The 20,087-nt window shown below is 42.1% G+C and overlaps 1 protein-coding gene across 9 annotated transcripts in view; it reads left to right on the top strand.

Moving 5' to 3' along the window:
* The window catches only part of ALMS1 (ALMS1 centrosome and basal body associated protein), a 52,904-nt gene extending 34,441 nt beyond the window's left edge, over positions 1-18,463 (top strand). For 5 of the 9 annotated variants that reach the window (XM_085223765.1, XM_085223761.1, XM_085223764.1 and 2 more), the window contains 8 exons: positions 2,633-3,810; positions 7,907-8,009; positions 8,901-9,155; positions 10,212-10,456; positions 11,049-11,232; positions 11,429-11,492; positions 14,142-14,241; positions 17,957-18,463. In XM_085223765.1, the coding sequence (XP_085079891.1) occupies positions 2,633-3,810; positions 7,907-8,009; positions 8,901-9,155; positions 10,212-10,456; positions 11,049-11,232; positions 11,429-11,492; positions 14,142-14,241; positions 17,957-18,001 (2,174 nt within the window). In that variant the 3' untranslated portion in view covers positions 18,002-18,463. The remainder of the gene's footprint in view (positions 1-2,632; positions 3,811-7,906; positions 8,010-8,900; positions 9,156-10,211; positions 10,457-11,048; positions 11,233-11,428; positions 11,493-14,141; positions 14,242-17,956) is intronic. The other 4 variants (XM_019615046.3, XM_010710565.4, XM_085223762.1 and 1 more) reach the window with 3 other exon arrangements.
* Positions 18,464-20,087: the final 1,624 nt, after the last annotated feature.

The following is a 20,087-nucleotide window of genomic DNA, read 5'->3' as shown; positions in this document are numbered from 1 at the left end:
ACTTTAAGGCAATCTTGCATTGTTGGAACGCTGACAAAATGAAATTACTCTGAGCTAAATGACAATTTTATGTGGTGTCTCATGATAGTAACTAAAATTAATCCTGATGAACACTTTTGCACTAAATCTCATCCAGTGGTTTGTGAATTTTGCCATGCATGAGTTGGGATGAGGGTTTTTTTGTTGAGTTTGTGAATTGTGTATCCTTCCTGGACAGAAGGAACTGTAAAAATAAAATTGCATATTCGTTGCCATCTCTTCTAGATATAGCTGTGAGTTATAAGGGAAGGTGCTTATTGTGCACAGTCCAGTGCTTGCAGCAGCACTTGCTAGATTAATGAGCTAACTGCTAGAAGGCAGTATAATTATGGCTGTTAATGATGGATGGGACCAAAACCATATGAACGACATAATGGATTCTGAATGACAGAGTTCTTAATCTTATAGGCAAAGTCTCATACATTATTTCTGGGGAGCCCAAAAAGAGAAGATGAATCTTTTGGGTCGTGGTGGTAGAAGTGGAGGGGCACTGTGTGGATGGAAGGGAGCTTTCCAAATGAGTTTCTGCAGCAGGAAACAAAGTACTGTGTTGGAACAGCAATAAAAATTCTGTTTGTCTGAACAGCCTGGATGAAAATGAGAGGGAAACACAATTGTTAATATAAAATTAACGATGTTTTTCTGTAGCAGTGATAGTCTCAAGACACAAGTAAATAAAAGAACTGTAAGTAGAAATGGTCTCTTGTTAAAACATACAGCTGGAAGCTTCAGAAGGCTTTCTGAAGGAAAACTTGCATTTTTAAAATCTTCAGACTCTTTCAACTATATTTTTAGCAGGTCTAATAAAAGATTACCTCTACCCACAGTGCTTGTCTAGAGCTTAAATTTATGCAGGTTATGTATTTGTTTTTTAAAAAAGAAACTTTTATCTGTATGAACTAAAGTTTTATTTTTTGGATGTTTGCATTCCTTCTATTTTGTTGTTAAAACTACAGAAATAGCAAAAAATCTGCGTAGTATTCCCAAGTCTAACCTTGTTAGTCAAGAGGATCCTAGAATCATGGAATGGCCTGGGTTGAAAAGGACCACAGTGATCACCTGGTTTCAACCCCCTGCTATGTGCAGGGTCACCAACCAGCAGCCCAGGCTGCCCAGAGCCACATCCAGCCTGGCCTTGAATGCCTCCAGGGATGGGCATCCACAACCTCCTTGGGCAACCTGTTCCAGTGCCTCACCACCCTCTGAGTGAAAAACTTCCTCCTAATATCCAACCTAAACCTCCCCATCCTGATGTGGATGAATGTTCCTGCATTGGCATATAAAAGTTGACAAAAGTTGCAAAGACAAATTCTCTGATTTCCAAGTTAATGAGATTGGGTCTGGCCATACTGTTGTCCACATAGAATTGAGGGTTTGTAAAACAAAAGGCTGTGACTCTTGGTAAGGCAGATAGGTGTGTTTCTCAGTGGGACAGGGAGAAGCTCAGCTGTGGGACTCTTGCTGACTCAGTGGCAAAGCTTGCTTAAAATAAAAGAAGATTTGGGTTCCTGTTCAGTGGTTTTGCTACAATTGCAGAAGGAATAAAACAAGAAAAGATTGCTGAAAACAACAACCAAATGTTTGGGGGCAGGAGGGGGGGGGGTGTTAGAAATGGTAGTGAGGGGAAAAAGTAATTTGGGTGGAATTTATGCCAATAATGGAGCTTGGTATGCATTTGCTGACAGCTCACCATTACCTAATCACTGGCATTACCATTAGTAAATGGACTATTCTGTTTTCTATTAACTTTTTAAATTAAAGCTGTTAGTACTTTATAATGCATCTTTAAGCTGTGCATGGCTAAAATGGCATGAAATAACATTGCAGGAAGCAGAGGGACTTGAGAAGTTATTCTGGCACTAGAAACTACTGTTCCTACTTTCTTTTTGGAGCATTATACAACTTAGTGTGTTGTACTGAGGACATAACGTGGAACATTTTTTCTTTTATTAAAATATCATGGCTTTTACAGTTTATAGCAAATGGCTTTAAAATTGGCTTGGAGTACTTTTCTGCTAGTATGTACTGCATGCATGCTTAATGTATATCTTTTAAAATGGGTTTATAATTGGATTTCTGCTGTAGTCCTCTGTAATTTCAGGTAGCAGCATCTTCTGGGGAGGGAATTCACCACTACTTGGAGCTATAATGTGTTACCTGAGCTTGAAAGCAAAGCAGAGCTAGGTCTTGGTATCCTATCAGAGAAGCTTCCAGAGCTATAGAGGAAGTGGTATTGGTTGTTTTATATATTGTGTTTCTCTGAATTTCTTAAGAAATAATGCTTAAGCATAGCCTTTGGCAACACTTGTACATCCTCTGAAAGGCACGCTGAGTTGTGGTTGCCCATCTTGAGTTTCCATGAATCTAAATAATGACTTTGACCAAATTTTGATCTGGATAAGTACGTTCAGCATTCTCTCAGATTGAGCTGGAGATTGAGCAATCTCTTGGATTCCTCGCTGCAAATGATAGAAAAGTTAGTTATGTTTTGAGAATGGGAGTGTTAGGATGAAAATGACCCTGTTTAAGAATTGCTGTTTGCTTTTTGTTTCCTTACAAAGGACCAAAATTAAGGGGTTTTCTTCTCTTCTAGAAGGAAGTCATCATTTAAAGTCAGTGAACACCACTCACTCAGTCTTCAAGTCTGCGCAGTTCGACCTCCGCCATCCAGTGCCCATGTGTGAGAACTACCTCTTATCCCACAGCGAGCTGTCGGAGGATTCTTCTGGTGTGGGACACACTGGAATTTCCTCCAGCACTGTCATTCAGAATTGGAGGAAGGCACATCGACACGGACGTGTTTTGTCCGCCCACCGTAAGAAAGATGGCGGACGTGAATTCTTCCCACTCACTGCAGAAGCAGATTATAGCAAGAATGAGGATCTAAACATCGATACATCTTTGAGTAATGAAACCCCAAGAGAGGAGTTGCTTCAGCGGGGCGGAAGGGAAGCAGAACAAATGGCAGCTAGTAGCCAAACGAGTCACCTTCGTGAGAATGTCGTTAAAGACCTGCCCCTGAGACAGAGAACCCACTCTGCTGGTAGCTTAGATGAGCTCTGGGTTAAGTTTTTGGAGCGCCAGAAGAGATACCAGCAGCATGATTTTCGGCATAAAGATGAGCTGACCCTTGTCGAACGCCTTGATCGGTTAGCCAGGGTCCTTCAGAACCCCATCAGGTATACACTGATATCAGCAAAATCAGAAAGGAATGCTTCTGAAAAAACGAGAGAGGTAAAAGAGCAGAAGGAAATAAGACTGCTGGAGAAGAGCGTGGCTGAAAGTACCTTGGAGAATCATTCAGCACGTTTTAAAGAGAGGCCACGTATCAACTCTCATGAAAGAAGCTTTGTTGAGCTTAGGAAAAATAGGTCAGGAGAGAAAGTTACCTGCCACACAAATAAAATTTCAGAACACCAGCAGTATTTGGACACTTCTAGTGACACTTGCTCAGAGAGAAGGCTTAGTAGAGAACTCTGTACCACAATCAGTTCCACCATCTCAGAATCAGATGCGGTAACACAAACTGACATAGAAACTACGACTCAGACTGAGGTGAGCAGTTCTGTTTCCACCATTGACACTGCCAGACTGGTCAGGGCTTTTGGGCACAGAAAGGTGCAGCTGTCACCAAGACTCTCCCAGCTTTATCGTACCATCCACCAGCAGAAAAGCCGCTCTGAAAAGTGGGATGAGGAAGGCAGCAGAGCGAGGGGTGTAGAACATCCAAAGGTTACTTCTGAGAGACACAGGAAACAGAAGGAGACCCAGGTATGTATACTAAAAGACAATTTTGACTCATCTTCACAACTGCTCTTAAACTGTACAGGAATAAGGTTTGTTGTTTGGAGAATCACTTAAAATTTCCTGTAAAATGTTGTTTTTATGGTAAAATCACAGAATCACAGAATGGCCAGGATCGGAAGGGACCTCAAGGATCATCAAGCTCCAACCCCCTGCCACATGCAGGGCCACCAATCTCCACATTTCATACCAGCCCAGGCTGCCCAAGGCCCCATCCAATCTGTTCTTGAACACCTCCAGGGATGGACGGGGCATCCACAGCCTCTGTGGGCAGCTGTTCCAGCACCTCACCACTCTCTCTGTAAAGAACTTCTCTCTGACATCCAACCTAAATCTTCCCTCCCTCAACTTCAAACCATTTCCCCTTGTCCTGCTGTTATCTCCCCTTTCACAGAGTTGATTCCCCTCCTGTCTGTAGGCTCCCTTTAGGTACTGCAGGCTGCAATGAGGTCACCCCACAGCCTTCTCCTCTCCAGGCTGAACAAGCCCAGCTCCCTCAGCCTGTCTTTGTAGTGGAGGTGCTGCAGCCCTCTGCTCATCTTTGTGGCTCTCCTCTGGACCCTCTTCAACAGCTCCCTGTCTTTCTTGTACTGGGGGCTCCAGACCTGGACGCAGTACTCCAGATGGGGCCTCACAAGAGCAGAGTAGAGGGGGTTCACCAACGTTAGAAAAGACCTTTAAAGTCATCCAGTCCATCTGTCCACCTATCACCAATATTTCTCACTAAAATATTTGGCAGTTTAGTCATATCAAAAGAAAGCCTTTGCCCTGAGCATTCTAGACAAAAACTCTGCCATAAAACTGTTTCAGAGCTGAGGAAAGAATACTTTGGTTGGGTTTTTCCATGGCCCCTTACGGGAAATGAACTCTCCTGAAAGGGGACCGTCATAGAATCATAGAATGACTTGGACTGAAAAGAACCACAATGCTCATCCAGTTCCAACCCCCTGCTATGTGCAGGGTCACCAACCAGCAGACCAGGCTGCCCAGAGGCACATCCAGCCTGGCCTTGAATGCCTCCAGGGATGGGGCATCCACAGCCTCCTTGGGCAACCTGTTCCAGTGCCTCACCACCCTTTGGGTGAAAAACTTCCTCCTCATATCCAACCTAAACCTCCCCTGTCTCAGTTTAAAACCATTCCCCCTTGTCCCATCACCATCCACCCTCATAAACAGCCCTTCCCCCTCCTATTTATATGCTCCCTTCGTATGGATTTGATGATTATATTAATAAGTGTTGGTGTTCTGTAATGGATGTTGATACTGAGAGTAGGAAATAGCTTGCTTCACATTTTGACAGAAGAAAGTGATAGTGCCTTTGTTAGTAATGGATTTCCCGGAAAAATTTAGTTTTCTTGTAGACCAACAGCTAAAACTCTTGTGTCAAGGTATTGAATGGACATCTGAGGGAAAATGAGATTTTTCAAGACTAAGAATTGTTTCTAATATGATTTTATTCCGTTGCGTGTGTTAAGACTAATCATTCAGTGTCTGGTTGGACCTTAAAAGCAGCCTCTGGTCTTTGGCTGCTAAAATCACCCGTGAGATAACAGGTTCCAGTCATTCTTAAATGAGAATTAAAGGTCATTGTTCCCATTCCTTAAGGTTGCATTGAGCCCATGTGGCTTTTAGAAAGCAGTATCTTTTACCATCCCTGGAGGCATTCAAGGCCAGGCTGAATGTGGCTCTGGGCAGCCTGGTCTGCTGGTTGGCAACCCTGCACACTGCAGGAGGGTTGAAACTGGATGAGCACTGTGGTCCTTTTCAACCCAGGCCATTCTATGACTCTGCGATCTGATGATGTGGTGTATGAAGAGATGTGACCCACCTCAAGTAAGGATGAGACAAAATCAGTGGCAAAACGCAGCCTTTGTTTCAAAATCCGAGTGTAGGTAGATTCAGTGATACACTGCAGAAATCAAGATAATTCTTGGTTTCACGTATCTGTGGTTCAGATAACTTATTTATAGCAGGAGCCCTATTCCCAGAAACACTACTGTACAAATCTTTCAGACAAGTGCTCAGGTTTTTTGGGAGCCTATTGTCAGCTCTGCTTCTGGCAAACTCGACTGCAGCTTTTTTTTATTTATTTTATTTATAGATGCTGAACCCATCCCAGAAAGTTTTTCTCTCTTCCAGTTTCTGTTTATTTCTAAAACAGTCTTCAAGCTGCCATCTGGTAGCAGGTACAAAGCTAAAGGTTGTGCTATATAACTGCTGAAGGGCTTTGAAAGCACTGCACTGAGTTTTCTAGTCCAAATAGCAACATGCACGTCAGTATTCAGTACCAAATCGCTGCTTACATTTATTTCTGCAGGCTGATATGCATGTGCATGTAAATGGGTTATCTCATTTTTGACTTTACAGTGTCTTCCCCTTTTGAGTGCACATAGAAATCTGTTCTCTGAAAGGAGATGCATATCTCCTATGTCTGTCTGGCGTGCTCTATCAGAGCTCTCATAATTTTATGAAACTAAAAAACAGCTCTTGGCAGCATGTGTGAGAGTAAAAATTACCTCCTTTAAACGTTGAAACTGTGTTGCATTGAAGTGATGATAGCAGAGGATCAATAAAAAGGTAATTAAAAAGCCTCTGTTCATTTCCATTGTGGCTGGCGCTGAGTTACTAATAGGATACTAATTGCTAGGAGCAAGCAAAAAAAAAAAAAAGGGAAATCTGTTTCATAATTAAAAATGAAATTCAGGCGAGTTGCAGAGATTGGTCTGTGCCGCGCCGCTGGGCTTGAAGCCTGGGGAAACTCTATCAGTTAATTGCTGTTAATAAAGCATTAATGTTCTCTGTGCTTTATATAAACGAAGAAGCTCGTAGACCAGATGCATTGCAGAGTGCAATCCATTTGAAATGTCTGTAAAATTGCATCATAAAATGGAAGTTAATTTATTACAGCAAAATCCTGCTGCTTACTGTCTTCGTGGCTGGAATCATAGACTCAGAATGGCAATGAATGTATGTGCTGAACTTGGAGGATATGGAGTGGGGTATGTAAGTAGAGCAAGAGCATAGAATCATAGAATCACAGAATGGTCTGGGTTGAAAAGGTCCACAGTGCTCATCCAGTTCCAGCCCCCTGCTATGTGCAGGGTCACCAACCAGCAGCCCAGGCTGCCCAGAGCCACATCCAGCCTGGCCTTGAATGCCTCCAGGGATGGGGCATCCACAGCCTCCTTGGGCAACCTGTTCCAGTGCCTCACCACCCTCTGAGTGAAAAACTTCCTTCTGAAACTCCTGTTTGTATGAATGTTGAAGACTTGAAACTAGCACTGTGCTTAAGCCATGCTCTTACTGTGAGCCCAATGCCTCTTGTTTTCCTTGGGCTCAGTTTGCCTGGAGAACTTTTATGCTGAGGATTATAAGGGTGAGAGAACTTCTCATGCTTTGAAAGGATTTGGCTCTTTCACTCCTGTGTTGCAGAACTGGAGTTCACAGCGAATTTGCAAAGCCACATGTTACTTTTCCAAGACAGCTTGTCCCTGCAGCAGTCCCACAACCTTTAAATGCTTTGGTTTGAGAGGGTGGGAATATAGGATTCAGTTCAGATGGTTTTTCTCCCTCTTCCCACAGCAGAAATACTTTGCACTTTGTGATCTGTCCTGAAAGTACAGCCAACAGATCTTGCTGTAAAAAGTCTTGATATGCCACACTTATCCTTGAGCTTTGGGTGAGAGAACTGGAGGATGCCCAGGACTGTACAGAGTGTGATCACGAGCCTTGCACTTGCCTACAGGCACTGTGCACTCTGCTTAGTGGAACAGGGTTCTGGAAGTATATTGGTGCACAAGGATGGAATGAAGGCTGGCTTATTATGTGGCACAGCAATAAGTGATGCTGATCAGCCTGTGTTAAACCTTGTAAATAATCACAGAATTACAGAATGGCCAGGGTTGGAAGGGACCTCAAGGATCATGAAGCTCCAACCCCAGCAAGGTACAGTAAATAAAGAGTGACGATTAACTTTTTGTTGTTTAAATCCCACTTTCTGTTCATTTCAGTTCTGTTTTCAGGAGTTTGCTCTCTTCCATGTTTGTTCTTTCTTCCCCTCTAGAAGGCATTGGATCAAGCTTTGACAAGCAGTGGTTCCTGGGGACCAAGCTCAGCTCTCAGCAACAAGCGACGCGCACGGATGTTAAACAAAGCTATCCAAGCAGGTGAGTTGTTGGGTTGGGTTCCAAACTCATAGTTTGTGTGTTGGCTTCTTTTTGGAGACCATTTGCCAACATCTGGTGTAGGTTTCTTGGGATGGGGATGAGTGTGCAGCATTCTTTAAATTCACTTCAAATACTTTAGAGAAAGGTGTTATGTTCTAATTAAAATGAACCCTTTCTTGGCCTGCTTCACTAGCAGCCAGCTCTCTCTCTCACTGGTATGCTTTGTTAACCTAAACTTATCCATTTAAATTGGAAAGGTGGACTAATTCTATTTTTTTTTATATATGTTGTTTTCTCTGCAAGGCATCTGTTGCTCACAGAATGTATTTTGTGGGCATATGCTATTTCTGAAGGCTTGCAACTGCAGAGTTTCATATTCCTCTTAGTAATATTCTGGATGTTATATCCTATTTCAAATTTAAGCTCATCCTGGTCTGGTGCAATTGCCATTCAGGTCCAGAAAAAAAACTGCAGTTCTCTTGGCCTGAATGTAAAGCTGTATTTATTTCTGCCACTGTGTTTTTCAGCAATAGGTTGGAAGTTGGTTTTTCAGACCTCTGCTCAGGTCCCCAGCAAGGAGTATAGTTGGTTTGGCTCCCACACCCCTGTGTGTGTGTTTGTGTATATACACACTCAGTGTTTTGCCTGAGGGACTAAGTTTACACCTCTTCAATTACACTTGGATTATTACATATAGTAACAGTGTTAATTAACTGTAGATTTGCACTAAAAGTGGAAATATAAAAGATTTTGCCTTTTGAAAAGAGGTAAAGAAGGCAACGTTGAGCTTCGAAATAGGAATTGAAGGCCGCCCTCTGCACTGTGGTGTTGCTGCTGAAGTACTTGTAGCTGCTTTAGAGTAAGGTATTACTGCTTCATTTTGAACTACAGGAGACTTGGAGATTGTGAATGGTGCAACGAAGAAAAACACTCGAGATGTTGGTGTGACTTTTCCTACCCCAAGATCTATCCAGTCAAATCAACGGCCGCGGGATCCCTGGCATCGTGTCGATGGTATTTTTGGAGAGTCAGATGGTGTGGTCACAGATCACCAGGCAGCAGGAAGCAAGGGTAAGCAGAAGGGACAGCCAGGCAATTTTTTCATGGAGAAAAGGACAAAAAGGAGCAGACTGCATTTACCACAAGGTCAGTCCAAAATATCCTTTCTGCAGAGTAGAAAAGCTCTACACCTTAACAACAATCCTCAAGATGTGTGAGGAGGATTAGCTGGAGCACAAATTAGTCACTGTCAGTTTTTATTCTGCTTGTAATGAGTGGATTTTAAACAGAGAAGCTTGCTATGCCAAGTGAACTTTCTGAGAGTTTATTATGATGCCATTTTCAACCAAGCTGTTGGAAGTAACCTTATCAATAAAGGTGACAAAAAAAAAAGCAATGAAGGAGGCAAGGAAAGAATAAGTTAGGAATTATGGAGATGCTTAGTTTTGATTTTCAAATTATAAAAGGTTCTGTTAAGATCTGAGTAACTGGATGCTGTAATTTGTACATAGTGCTTCAACTGGACTTGTGTCTCTCTTCCAACTAGAAATGTGAGTTTTTTTGGGCTGATGGAGCAGTATCCTGTTTTTTAATATTTCCTGTCAGTCTTCACAGTGTCATGATGAAATATTTAAAAGTATTTTCCTTAGTCATCATCATTGTTGTAGGGACAAATGATTCTCTGTTGTACTGGTTTAATTTAGAATATCTGCTCAGGGTACTAGCTGATGTCTTCTAATCCCATTATATATGTTAACTGTGAGTAATTGAATTCTTGTATGCATCCTTAACATTTGCAAGATGTACACTATTTGCTCTTGAAAAATATCTATGAAAAGCCATAAGGTTTAGGACAGCACATAGGCTCCTTAAATACGTGGGGTTGCTGATAAATAAACCGTTCCTTCTAAAAAGAGAGGAGCATGCATGTAGGAAGGAATTTTGTACATTTCCTGAAGGGTTATCTCATAAAGGCTTGCTGATTTACTGACACTTGGCAAAGAAATTCTTTGAAACCACTGAAGTTGTCTGACGCCAAGGCACACTGAAATCAATGCAATAACTGAAGGGAGTGTTTATTGCAGTGTTAGGCATGGATTGTGTTAGCTGAGATCTTGGGCATGAAGGGCTATAGATGGGGATGGAAAAGGGGCACGTGTATTGTTTGCATATCTTGATTGTCTTCTGTGGTCTCTTCAACAGGGATTTCATGGTTTGTCCAAGCAGAGGATTTGAGGTTTGAATCTAGGAAAGAAAACTGTTCCAATTCCATCCCTGGTCCTGGTTCATCTTGGTTTGAACCCTTCACCACCACAAAGCCCTGGAGGGAGCCTCTGAGAGAGAAGAACTTTCAAGAGCTGCAGTGCAGCAGAATGACTCAGCCTGCAGTTCCAGGAAGAGATGCTGAGACCAGGCCCATCCAGCCATTTGTGAAGCTTACGCTACAGGTAAAGGCATGCTGGGATCTCTGTGACTTCAGCACTAATGCTGAATCTTGTGGAAGCACTTTTTATTCCTCTTTCTTCTTTTTCCTGACTACTTTGTGTTTACTAGAACCCAAGCAAATAGAGGTCATCAGCCTCGTTTGCTTGTGGCAGCCTGGCTTTGCACAGTATAATGATCTGTTTGAATTGAGCAATGTGCAGGGAATGTAGGAGAGGTGGTGTCAAGTCATTCTTGCTTCCATGCAGAAATAATAGCATGATGTACATAGTGTGTAGTTAAAATAGGCTTTAACTCATGCATTGCAAGCAGTGTATGCATGTATATTCATCCATGTACATACATAGTGTACACTGCAGATCAAATCAAGTGTCACCACTATACATCTGTGTTTTTCCACAGATACTTAGTGTATATAAAGACTTTTGTAACACTTATCCGTTACAAATGAAATTAAAATCAGTAGTTTCTATTTAGGTGCGCTTGGGAGGTTCCTTTAAATTCAATTGCATCTGTTCCTGTTCTCCTGTTTTGATTATTCCGATTGTAGGGAGTCTGTCTGGCCACTCCAGGTTTTGTTTTGTCATCCCATCCTAGGAGGCTCTTGCAGTGCATCGCCCTGATTTCATCTGCCGCTCTGGTGAGCGCGTGAAGCACCTGAAGCTCATAATGGAGGAGAGGAGAATGCAGAGTGCACTGCAGTCTGAACGAGAAGAGCTTTTTAATCCTCCAGAGAAAAGGAAGGGCTACAGGAATGCAAGTCACGTGCTGGCTGACAGAGGTACCTCTGTGTTTCTTCTCCTGATGTCCTATAGGAATTAATTTATTTCCCCGTTCTAAGGGATGTGTGTGTTTTTAATAACAGAGTTACATTTGTGTTGTCTATAAAAAGCCAGAAAGTCCATAAAGGAATAAGGTTGATACACCAATTTTCTTTGTGGTAAGCAGACTTGCACACTGTTTTCTTATCCATTTAGGTTATCTGATTAAAGAAAAGAGAAGAGCAATTCCAAAGAGTGAGATGGTTCAAAGGTCTAAACGGTAAGGTTGTGTAAATGAGTAGGAAAGAGGGATGAATTGCATCTGGGGAAGAAAAGAGGGTGGGGGGACGGCTTGGGGGTAACTCAGCTTTTACAGTGCAAGAAATAGGCACTTTACCAGAGTCAGAAAACACCTATTTATAAAATCTTAGAAGTAAAACTACTTTGAAATATTTTTTTTTATAACCTGAGTATTTTGTAGCAATATCTGTGGTCCAAACACTGCAACTTTCCAAGTACTGGATCCCAAAAAGAGATGAAATGTAGGGTGCTGGACTGTGTAGTTGTAAACATGGTGGTGGGATAAGCAACAGTAGTAATGTGTTCTATTAAGGGGAGAGATGAGTAAATAAGTTTTTCTCAAAGAGGGTGGTGTAATGCTGGACCAGGGATTGACAGAGATGGGAAAAATCTCAATCCTTGGAAATAGAGATTGACAGGATGAAGCCTGAGCAACTCAATCTAGCCTTGAAGTTAGTCCTGCTTTGATCAGGAGATGGACTTTGGACATTGGACTAAATGACCTCCAGAGGTTCTTTCCAACCTAAATGACACAGCGATTCAACAAACAATCCATTGGAATACACAGTATATAAAATAGACCCTGTTTTGTATATGCTAGGAAAGGAGAAAAAAGGTGTTTTATTTGAATGGCCTTTGACATTTAACAGTATTTTTAGGGCACTGATAGAGAGGTGACAAAAAATGGTAAATATGCCAGCTCCCTCAGGAACACACCTCCATGTTTTAGTTGAAATGGAAAGGTTTGGATTCAGGTCACTTGGACCTTGTGGTCGATATGTCTGAACTCAACTATTTTCAGAAACTCTGATTTCGTAATACCCAAATCAGCAGGATTTCTATGGAGACTGATTCAGGCAGTCACACTTGGTGGCATTTTTTTGTTCTTACTGCTGTCATACTCCAGCTCTCAGTTGGATCTGAGAAATAATTTATTCTGTACCATTCTTCTGAAATCCCTACCTGTAATGAGTACAGAAGCTTTTGCTTTTTCTCTGCAAGGGTATAAATGGAATTTCTCATGGTAAATTAACTAGAGCTAAAGAAAACAATTTTCAATGAATTGACCCATAATCCCAACTTGTCCGCTTCTTGCTTTAAATATCTTTATGGTGGGATGAATCAGTGAGTGGTAAACCTTGATCTTTCACTCAGGGGAGTCCTGGGATGGTGAAAGCTTTTAGAGAAGGGTGATATAGTAGTAAAGTAAAACTCCAAATACCCATTCCCCCCTCCAGTAGCACTTGCATAGACCTGTCACCCTCTGCTGCCCTACAGAAAGATGTCAGTGGTGGAAAGAACGCATCCAAATGTGATTTACTTCACGTTTTCTCATCAGTATTTGAATTTGATTCCTTGCTTTCTTGATTCTGTGTATTCAGTTGTGTTGTCTGACACCTTCCTGTTAGTTTGTTTTCCTGCTAGCTTCTATTCTGTCCTTTGAAACATGGAAGTGGCACTCAAGTCATACTGCCTGAATAGCAGCTCAGTGCCAACTGACACATTTGCCTCCATCACTGCTCGTGCCAGTCTGAAAAATTACATATTTTTGTGCTGGAGTTGGGACCTACACAGCTGTCAAAGATACCCCTCCTCTCTCCTGGATGGTGGGCTCATTCCATTTGCAGTCTTCAAAATGAAATGTGTGAAGGCACTTTCAGATAATAAGAGTCGAAGGCACAGATGTGCTTAAAATATTCAAAGTGAGCAGTAATTATGGCAAGTTGTTACCATATTGACGTAAGAATGAAGCAGGCTTTCAGAGGTTACTTGAGCAGTATTGTAATAAGGTCTTTCTTTCTCCTTCTCCTATTTGCTGATTATCAAGTCGTTATTTTGTAAGGGGACTGTTATAGTATCTATCTTTAGGTATAATGAGACTGGAATTTTTTGAACGTGGTTCAGATCCACCTCCAACAGACTGTAATCTTTTTTTGAAGCTTTATGGTCCTTGGCAACCACCGTCATGAATTGAGCCCTATGATCTTAAAGGAAAATTTAAGGGAGGCAATGTCAGCATTGCTATTCCATTATAGCTCTCAGGTCCCTCCTTTAGGTGGCAGCATGTAAAAGCAGCCTAGTGTAGCACTCTGACTCTGCAATGAGCACCAGCCACCTTTATTTTGATTCCAGAGCATCCCTTGCTGTTTGTCTCTGCTGTTGGAGTAGTTCAGCAGGGGAGAAGATAAAGCATTGACTTAGACAAGGCAGACAAGATGCCTGAACAGCTTAATTCAAGTTACACTTGTCACAGAGATGTTGCTGTTAATGGATAAGTGTGCTACTCAGTCTGTATACTCTCACAGCAGTGAGGCTATTCTGCACTGATGTTAAAACTACCTTTTGCAGCTGGGTGATAGATGAGCTGTAGGGTCATTCCAGTGTTATAAATACTGTTTTTAGGGGTGTGCTACTTGTAAGAGAGGGATGCTGTGGGATGTGGGAATTTCTGGTATCCCAACTGCTGTACATTCCACATTTTCCACGTGTGTGACGCTGGTAAACCCCCAAATAAGTTTTCCTTTGATGTGACTGACCAGTAGCCAGAATGTGAAGAAAAAAAAGGAGGAGTTTTTTATATCAATAAGCTCCTTCCTTCTAAGTCACTGTTTCTGTTCTGTTCACCAAGGATCTATGAGCAGCTGCCAGAGGTGCAGAAGAAGCGAGAGGAAGAAAAAAGAAAATCTGAGTACAACTCATATCGCCTGAAAGCACAGCTGTACAAAATGGTAGGTGCTCTGGTCAGGTATTCATATTCAAACAGGTTAGAATACTTTTTTTTTTTTTTTTTTGCCTTGAGGTCATCAGCATTGTAGTAATATTGTGGTATTTGCACATTCCTACATGTGTGTAAAGTAACAAGGAAGCATGGGCCGAAGTAGGAAGCACACAGAAAAGGCCATGTGCAGTGTTGTGAAGGCAGAAGCAGGCAGGCTGTGGAGCATATTTAATGGTGTTCCATGGAGAGCTCTTTGAGTTGATGGCTGCTGTTTAACTCGTGGCCACTTTGCTTAGATGGCTTTAGCCTGCAGGATTCATAGTCAACTTTGCGGCCATGCTTAATACAGCCCCCAGCTGTCATTCTTAATTTGTCTCCAGTGAAGAATTGGCAGTCCTGATGGTGATCTGTTAGCTCTGGGGGCTGTGGATTTCACCATGAAACATTTGTTTGGCTGACAGCTCAGTGCTGCTGTGCTGGCACTGATGGGCCTGGGATCAGCTGTGGCTGGCAAGCTGCAGAAGAAGCTGTTATCTCAGTGTGGTGTGACTGCCTTTGAATTACAAACACTTGACCAGCAGGTTGTTTTCCTGTGCTAGAAACTCACCATGCAACCAACAACAGCCCAAAAGTGAGGTGAGGGCTCCAGGATTTTGGTGAGCAGGAGAAGGAATCGGTGGGGCTGATTTTTGCTGCAGGGTTTTGCTGAATCCTGTCTTGTTCTGCCATAGTGGTGACTTCCCTGCAGGGAGCTGCTTCTCTTCCAGCCAACAGCTGCTGTTAACACTTCCTCCTTGGCTGTCCAGTTTGATTAACAAGTGCTTTGTGTCTGTCTGTTAAGCTCAGGTTTTATTTGTGGCAGAAAGACTATCCTGGATTAATCACAATGAGAAAGATGTCTGTCCCAATCACCTCCCATATGTGCACTTTATTATCTGATCTGATGTGTTGCACAGAAATATGGAATTGTATACAGTGAATGATGTGATAAATATTCTAATAAAACAGAAGAGGCCCATCAGTCCCTTTTGTGAAATGTATCTCTGGCTGACTACTGCATTGCTTTTTGAGCAGTTGGGGGCATTCACATGCTTTGCTTTCTCTTAAGACAATAAAAACTGAAAGGTGAGTAATACAGACAAAACTGATGCTCAAACCTGACATATCTTATCATAGAATCCTAGAATGGCCTGGGTTGAAAAGGACCACAGTGATCATCCAGTTCCAACCCCCTGCTATGTGCAGGGTCACCAACCAGCAGACCAGGCTGCCCAGAGCCACATCCAGCCTGGCCTTGAATGCCTGCAGGGATGGGGCATCCACATCCTCCTTGGGCAACCTGCTCCAGTGCCTCACCACCCTCTGGGTGGAAAAACTCCCTCCTAATATCCAACCTAAACCTCAGTATTCTTGCTCTCTGACATATGCCATAAAAAATAGCCTTCTGCAAAGCTCAGGAAGCAGGCAATAAACTGCATTATAGGCTTCACTCGTTTAAGGGCACGCATTAAATTTGAAAACTGGTTTCTTTTTCTTCTGGATCTTAAGCTTACCCTTCAGTTTTTAACATTGCAACTGTTCCTTGGCTGAGTTGTCCTACCAGAGCTGGAAAAAGTTATTAACTGGATGTTTAAAAGCAAGGGCTTGTAACAGATGTATTATCTGGGATACCTTCCTAATCTGACTGTGAGTTCTTACAACTGGAATTACCTCAGTTTCATGCTATGTTTTTGCAGGGTATGCTCAGAACATATTTTTTTTTCCCTAGCCTGAGATTCTCAGGTCCCAGTATGGTGTGGCCTTATGGTTAATGAGTGCAGGCAGTTGCTGACTCAACTACATAGCTGGAAGAAGACACAAAATCATGTCACAAGTTTTGTGTACAGGTGTAGTGTTGATTGGAAGGGGGGGATGGTATTGGTGACTCCCAGGTCAGTGCTCAGTGGTATGGCCTGTCCCTAATGATACTGTTGTCCTTCTGTCTTTGGGTTTTGGTAGGCAAGCACTGGATGTCTTGATTGGGGAACGATGTATTCGTGCCACAGCCACTCCAGGTCTGGGTGCAGCTCAGGAGGTTAACCATAAATGTTAATATAGGTAGCAGGAACAAAACAGCTGGGAACATGGGGCTGTCTTAGACTGCTGCACAAGTTTTTGCTCAGTTACTGAGTGCTTACTCTCTCCTCCCAGCACCAGTGGCTGAACTCTTTGTTATGATGATGACGTGTACTTATATCCTAAATTCATTACACATTGGCCATGATATAACATGGCTCTGGGGCATTATCACTGATGATAAAAGAGCAAACATGTAAGAAGTAAAACCAGGTGTGCACCCTATGGATTGCAGTCCAGCTGGCTCTGAGGATGGGATTAGCCAGCAGTACCAGGTCATGCTGTCTCTGCAGGTCATCCAGGGCTCATAGGTTAAGAATGTGTAATGCTTGGGAAAGGAAGAGGTGAATTAAACTTGTACACACACTCATCTGTATGGATATGGTGAATTAAACATCTACACACACTCATCTGTATGGATATGGACAAATACTTGCTAAAGAATCACTTGCCAATGAAATCCTCACACCGTTATTTACAGGTATAGTTACACCTGTCAGTACTTTGAAAGGGAAACGTGCACAGCAGTTTCTGAAGGAGAAAACAAAGCTTTGTGTTTTCATTGTGAGCAGCAGCTGCTGTTAAGTGGGACACACTGCTCCCTGGAGGCAGCGTATCTCCTTCCGTTCTCAATTCCATTGAGAATTTCTTTTTAGCAGATACAGTTTTTTCCTCTTCTTTGTGTGAATGGGCCATTTCCTTTAAAGTCAGTGTAATATAGGGACCACAAGGTGTCACTGCCTCAAAAGAAAAGCGTGTTTCTGGAGGTATAAGACTGAACTGCACTTCGTTGCTGCACTGTGGTATTTTCTGAGTGTTTGTTTTTCATCCCCTTGGCTACGTTTTCTCTCTTGTCAGCACCATGTTAGGGTTCTGCTTTGTCTTGTAGCTGCTTCCTGGAAGTGGAGCAAAGAGGGCAGATAGTATCTAATTGCTAGCTGAGTTTGCTGATTAGATTGCAGAATGGACTGAGAGCTGGAAGGAATGCTCAGAGGCTTCATGCTGTGATCATGGGAACAGATTCCACACTGAGACTCACGTCAGTGGCTTTGCTTTCTGTATGTATAAATATATGTGTACATATACTGTATTAGCATGTATACTCTGTATACCCTGTGTATATAATTCATACATGTATGCTGTGTGGGAACTGCCAGGGAAGAACAATCAGCATTAGCAGTGCTTCTCTAGAGTGCTCTAACATCTCGTGTGATTATGACCAAGAGCCATCTTCAATAAACTGATGCTTTTTCTTTCATGAGTGTGTCTGCTTGTTCTAGGAGGTATAAACTTCTGGCCTTTGGAGCACTAAGGGGCACTGTTCCGTGGTGTAATGTTCATCAGCTAATGTCAAGGTGCTTTCCAGCCCTTCAGGCTTGTTTCTGACCACTTCCACAGCAGTCAGCACAGGGGTGACCCTGTGTTGTCCACATTGCTGAGTGGGAAGCAACAAGGCTGCTTTAGCTGTCCAAAGATGTGCAAAGAGTTGTTCCTTTGAGTTGTGTTACTTGCTGATACGTTCTGATCAGAACTCTTATCAGCATTACATTTATGCTTGTGATTTTTAGAAGGGTGAAACTGATCTGTGCCACTTTGTTTTTGTTTTTCAGAAAATCACCAACCGTGTCTTAGGGAGGAAGGTACCCTGGAACTGATAAGGATCTCCTCTTCAAATAAAGGCGTGCTGTGCTTAGCAAACTTGCAGAGAGATTGATGTGAAATAGATAAGGCAGCAAATATTGTGCAACATATGCTTTGTGGAATTCAGTTACATCTTTCTGTACTAGTAGAATCATCTTGCCATATTTATAAGATACTAAAAGATCAGTGATTTGATGCAAATGACAGGTTTTTAAACACATGATGGCTGTGTGTAGTGGTGTTGTGCACTTCCAAAGCAAATATAGTTTTAGGAAGTACTTGGCTCATAATATATTTATAATTATGTGATTGAAATTAGCAGTCTTATATGTATTTTAAATAGCTTTTAACAGGGATTTATTTTTATTTTTTTATTTCCTATCTCGATGTAGCAAACTTATTTGTAATGTTTTGTACTGAAAAAAAAAAACCCAACCCCTCAAACCATAAATAAATAACAAAACCATTTGTAGCAACTGTTCTAGCAATCTTGAAATGTGTCTTCAGTGTCCTTACAGATGACATCTGCAGAATCCAGGCTGCAGTTGCCTCCTGCTCTGCACAACACAGATCTTAAGAACTTACTGTGGATCTCTATGGCAGCTATTTAAACTGAATGTTATTAGTACCTGAAAGAGTGAAGGAGTCATGACTTCATTCAGCTTGGTTTGCTATCTCTCTGTATTAACCAGGAGAATCTAATCTGAGGTTTTTATTTTTATCATGTTGGGTGTTTTTAAGGCTTGCCACTGGGATACTTGGTTATGCACTTCACGAGCATCACAGTGGCAGAAGATGAAAAATAAAGGTTGTGGTTCTTGGTGGTAGGCCTGAAGTCTCAGTTTCACTTCATTTTGCATCACAAAAGAGTTAATGTGATGTATAAACAGGAAAAGGCACCTGAGGTGTCTTCTGCTCACCTGTGCCTGCAAACAGTGGTTTCCTATTTTTGTACCATGCAGTTTTATGTACTTAAAATCTTTGCAGCAATTTAGTTTGAGGAATAACTGCAAGAGTAAATGCTGCATAAAGCGAGGCACAACTGAGATCTTTTGACCCATTGTGTCCCCTACAAATCTCATAGAACTTCTTGTTTCACCAGAACTTCCTGTTTCACCCCTGGCTGAGCCATCCAACGGTGGCCTTAACACAGTAACCCCTGGAGTTTGCATCAGGATGCAATGAATTAAATCTTAAATTGATGGGAAATAATGTAAATTCTCTTGAAGGTCAGTACACCCCACCAAATTCCACTAGTCAAAGATTTGACATAGTATTTTTCAAGCTGAGGTCTGTGCTGATGGTAGCACAGGCTGTTAAAGCAGCTGTTATTTCCTTCTAACAGTCTGAGAGTATGTCTGGGTGTGCTTAGTAGAATGACATGCAAAAAACCAACCACCACAAAACCAAATTGGTTGGAAGGGTGTGACTGGTTTGGTCTTAGAACCCTGCAGTTAAAAATGTGGTGCAGAAATAATAGTGTTGTGTAGCTGCAGTAAATGAGCTCTGAGAGTGACTTGTGTCCTTACACCTTTCCAGTTTTCCAAATCTGCTTTTTTTTTTTTTTTTTTAAACCTATTTGCTCCTTCCACAACCTTCTCTTTGGATGCAGTTTGGATGCAAGCTGCTTTGTCTTTGAGTGCTGTTCCAGTGCTGTCTTTGTAAGTTGCCGAAGCAGAAGATGCTAAAATTGCTGGTACTAAGACTTGTCCTGTGATTCCCTGATAAACATATGAATGGGCTTTTTCCCTGCTACAAGAAATGCAGTTGTGTTAGTCAGGAGAGATGCTGCCTCACTGAATGCTCATTTCAAGCCACTTAGCTTCTTAAACACGCTTTAAACTTTCAGCTGACAGGAAAGGAAACACTCTAAGGGCACTACTGCTGCCTCAGGATGTGCTTGGAAGTCGTCTTGCATTTGGATAACACAGCTGGTAGTTATTTATACGTCTGTAGTGTGCCCCTGTGTTGCTCCCTCACAAAGCATAGAAGTCAATCACCAAATACGAATCAAAGAAGGGTGGAGGTGATCCATTTCAGCAGGTTGGAATACTGCTCCTCGTGTTTTATGCATTGTAAAACCTTACAGAATGAAAAGCT

This window comes from Meleagris gallopavo, chromosome 4 (genome assembly GCF_905368555.1).
Source record: "Meleagris gallopavo chromosome 4, MGAL_WU_HG_1.1, whole genome shotgun sequence".
Classification (NCBI taxonomy): domain Eukaryota; kingdom Metazoa; phylum Chordata; class Aves; order Galliformes; family Phasianidae; genus Meleagris; species Meleagris gallopavo.
Note: the sequence above shows the minus strand (reverse complement) of the source record. Positions and strands in the feature narration are given on the sequence as shown.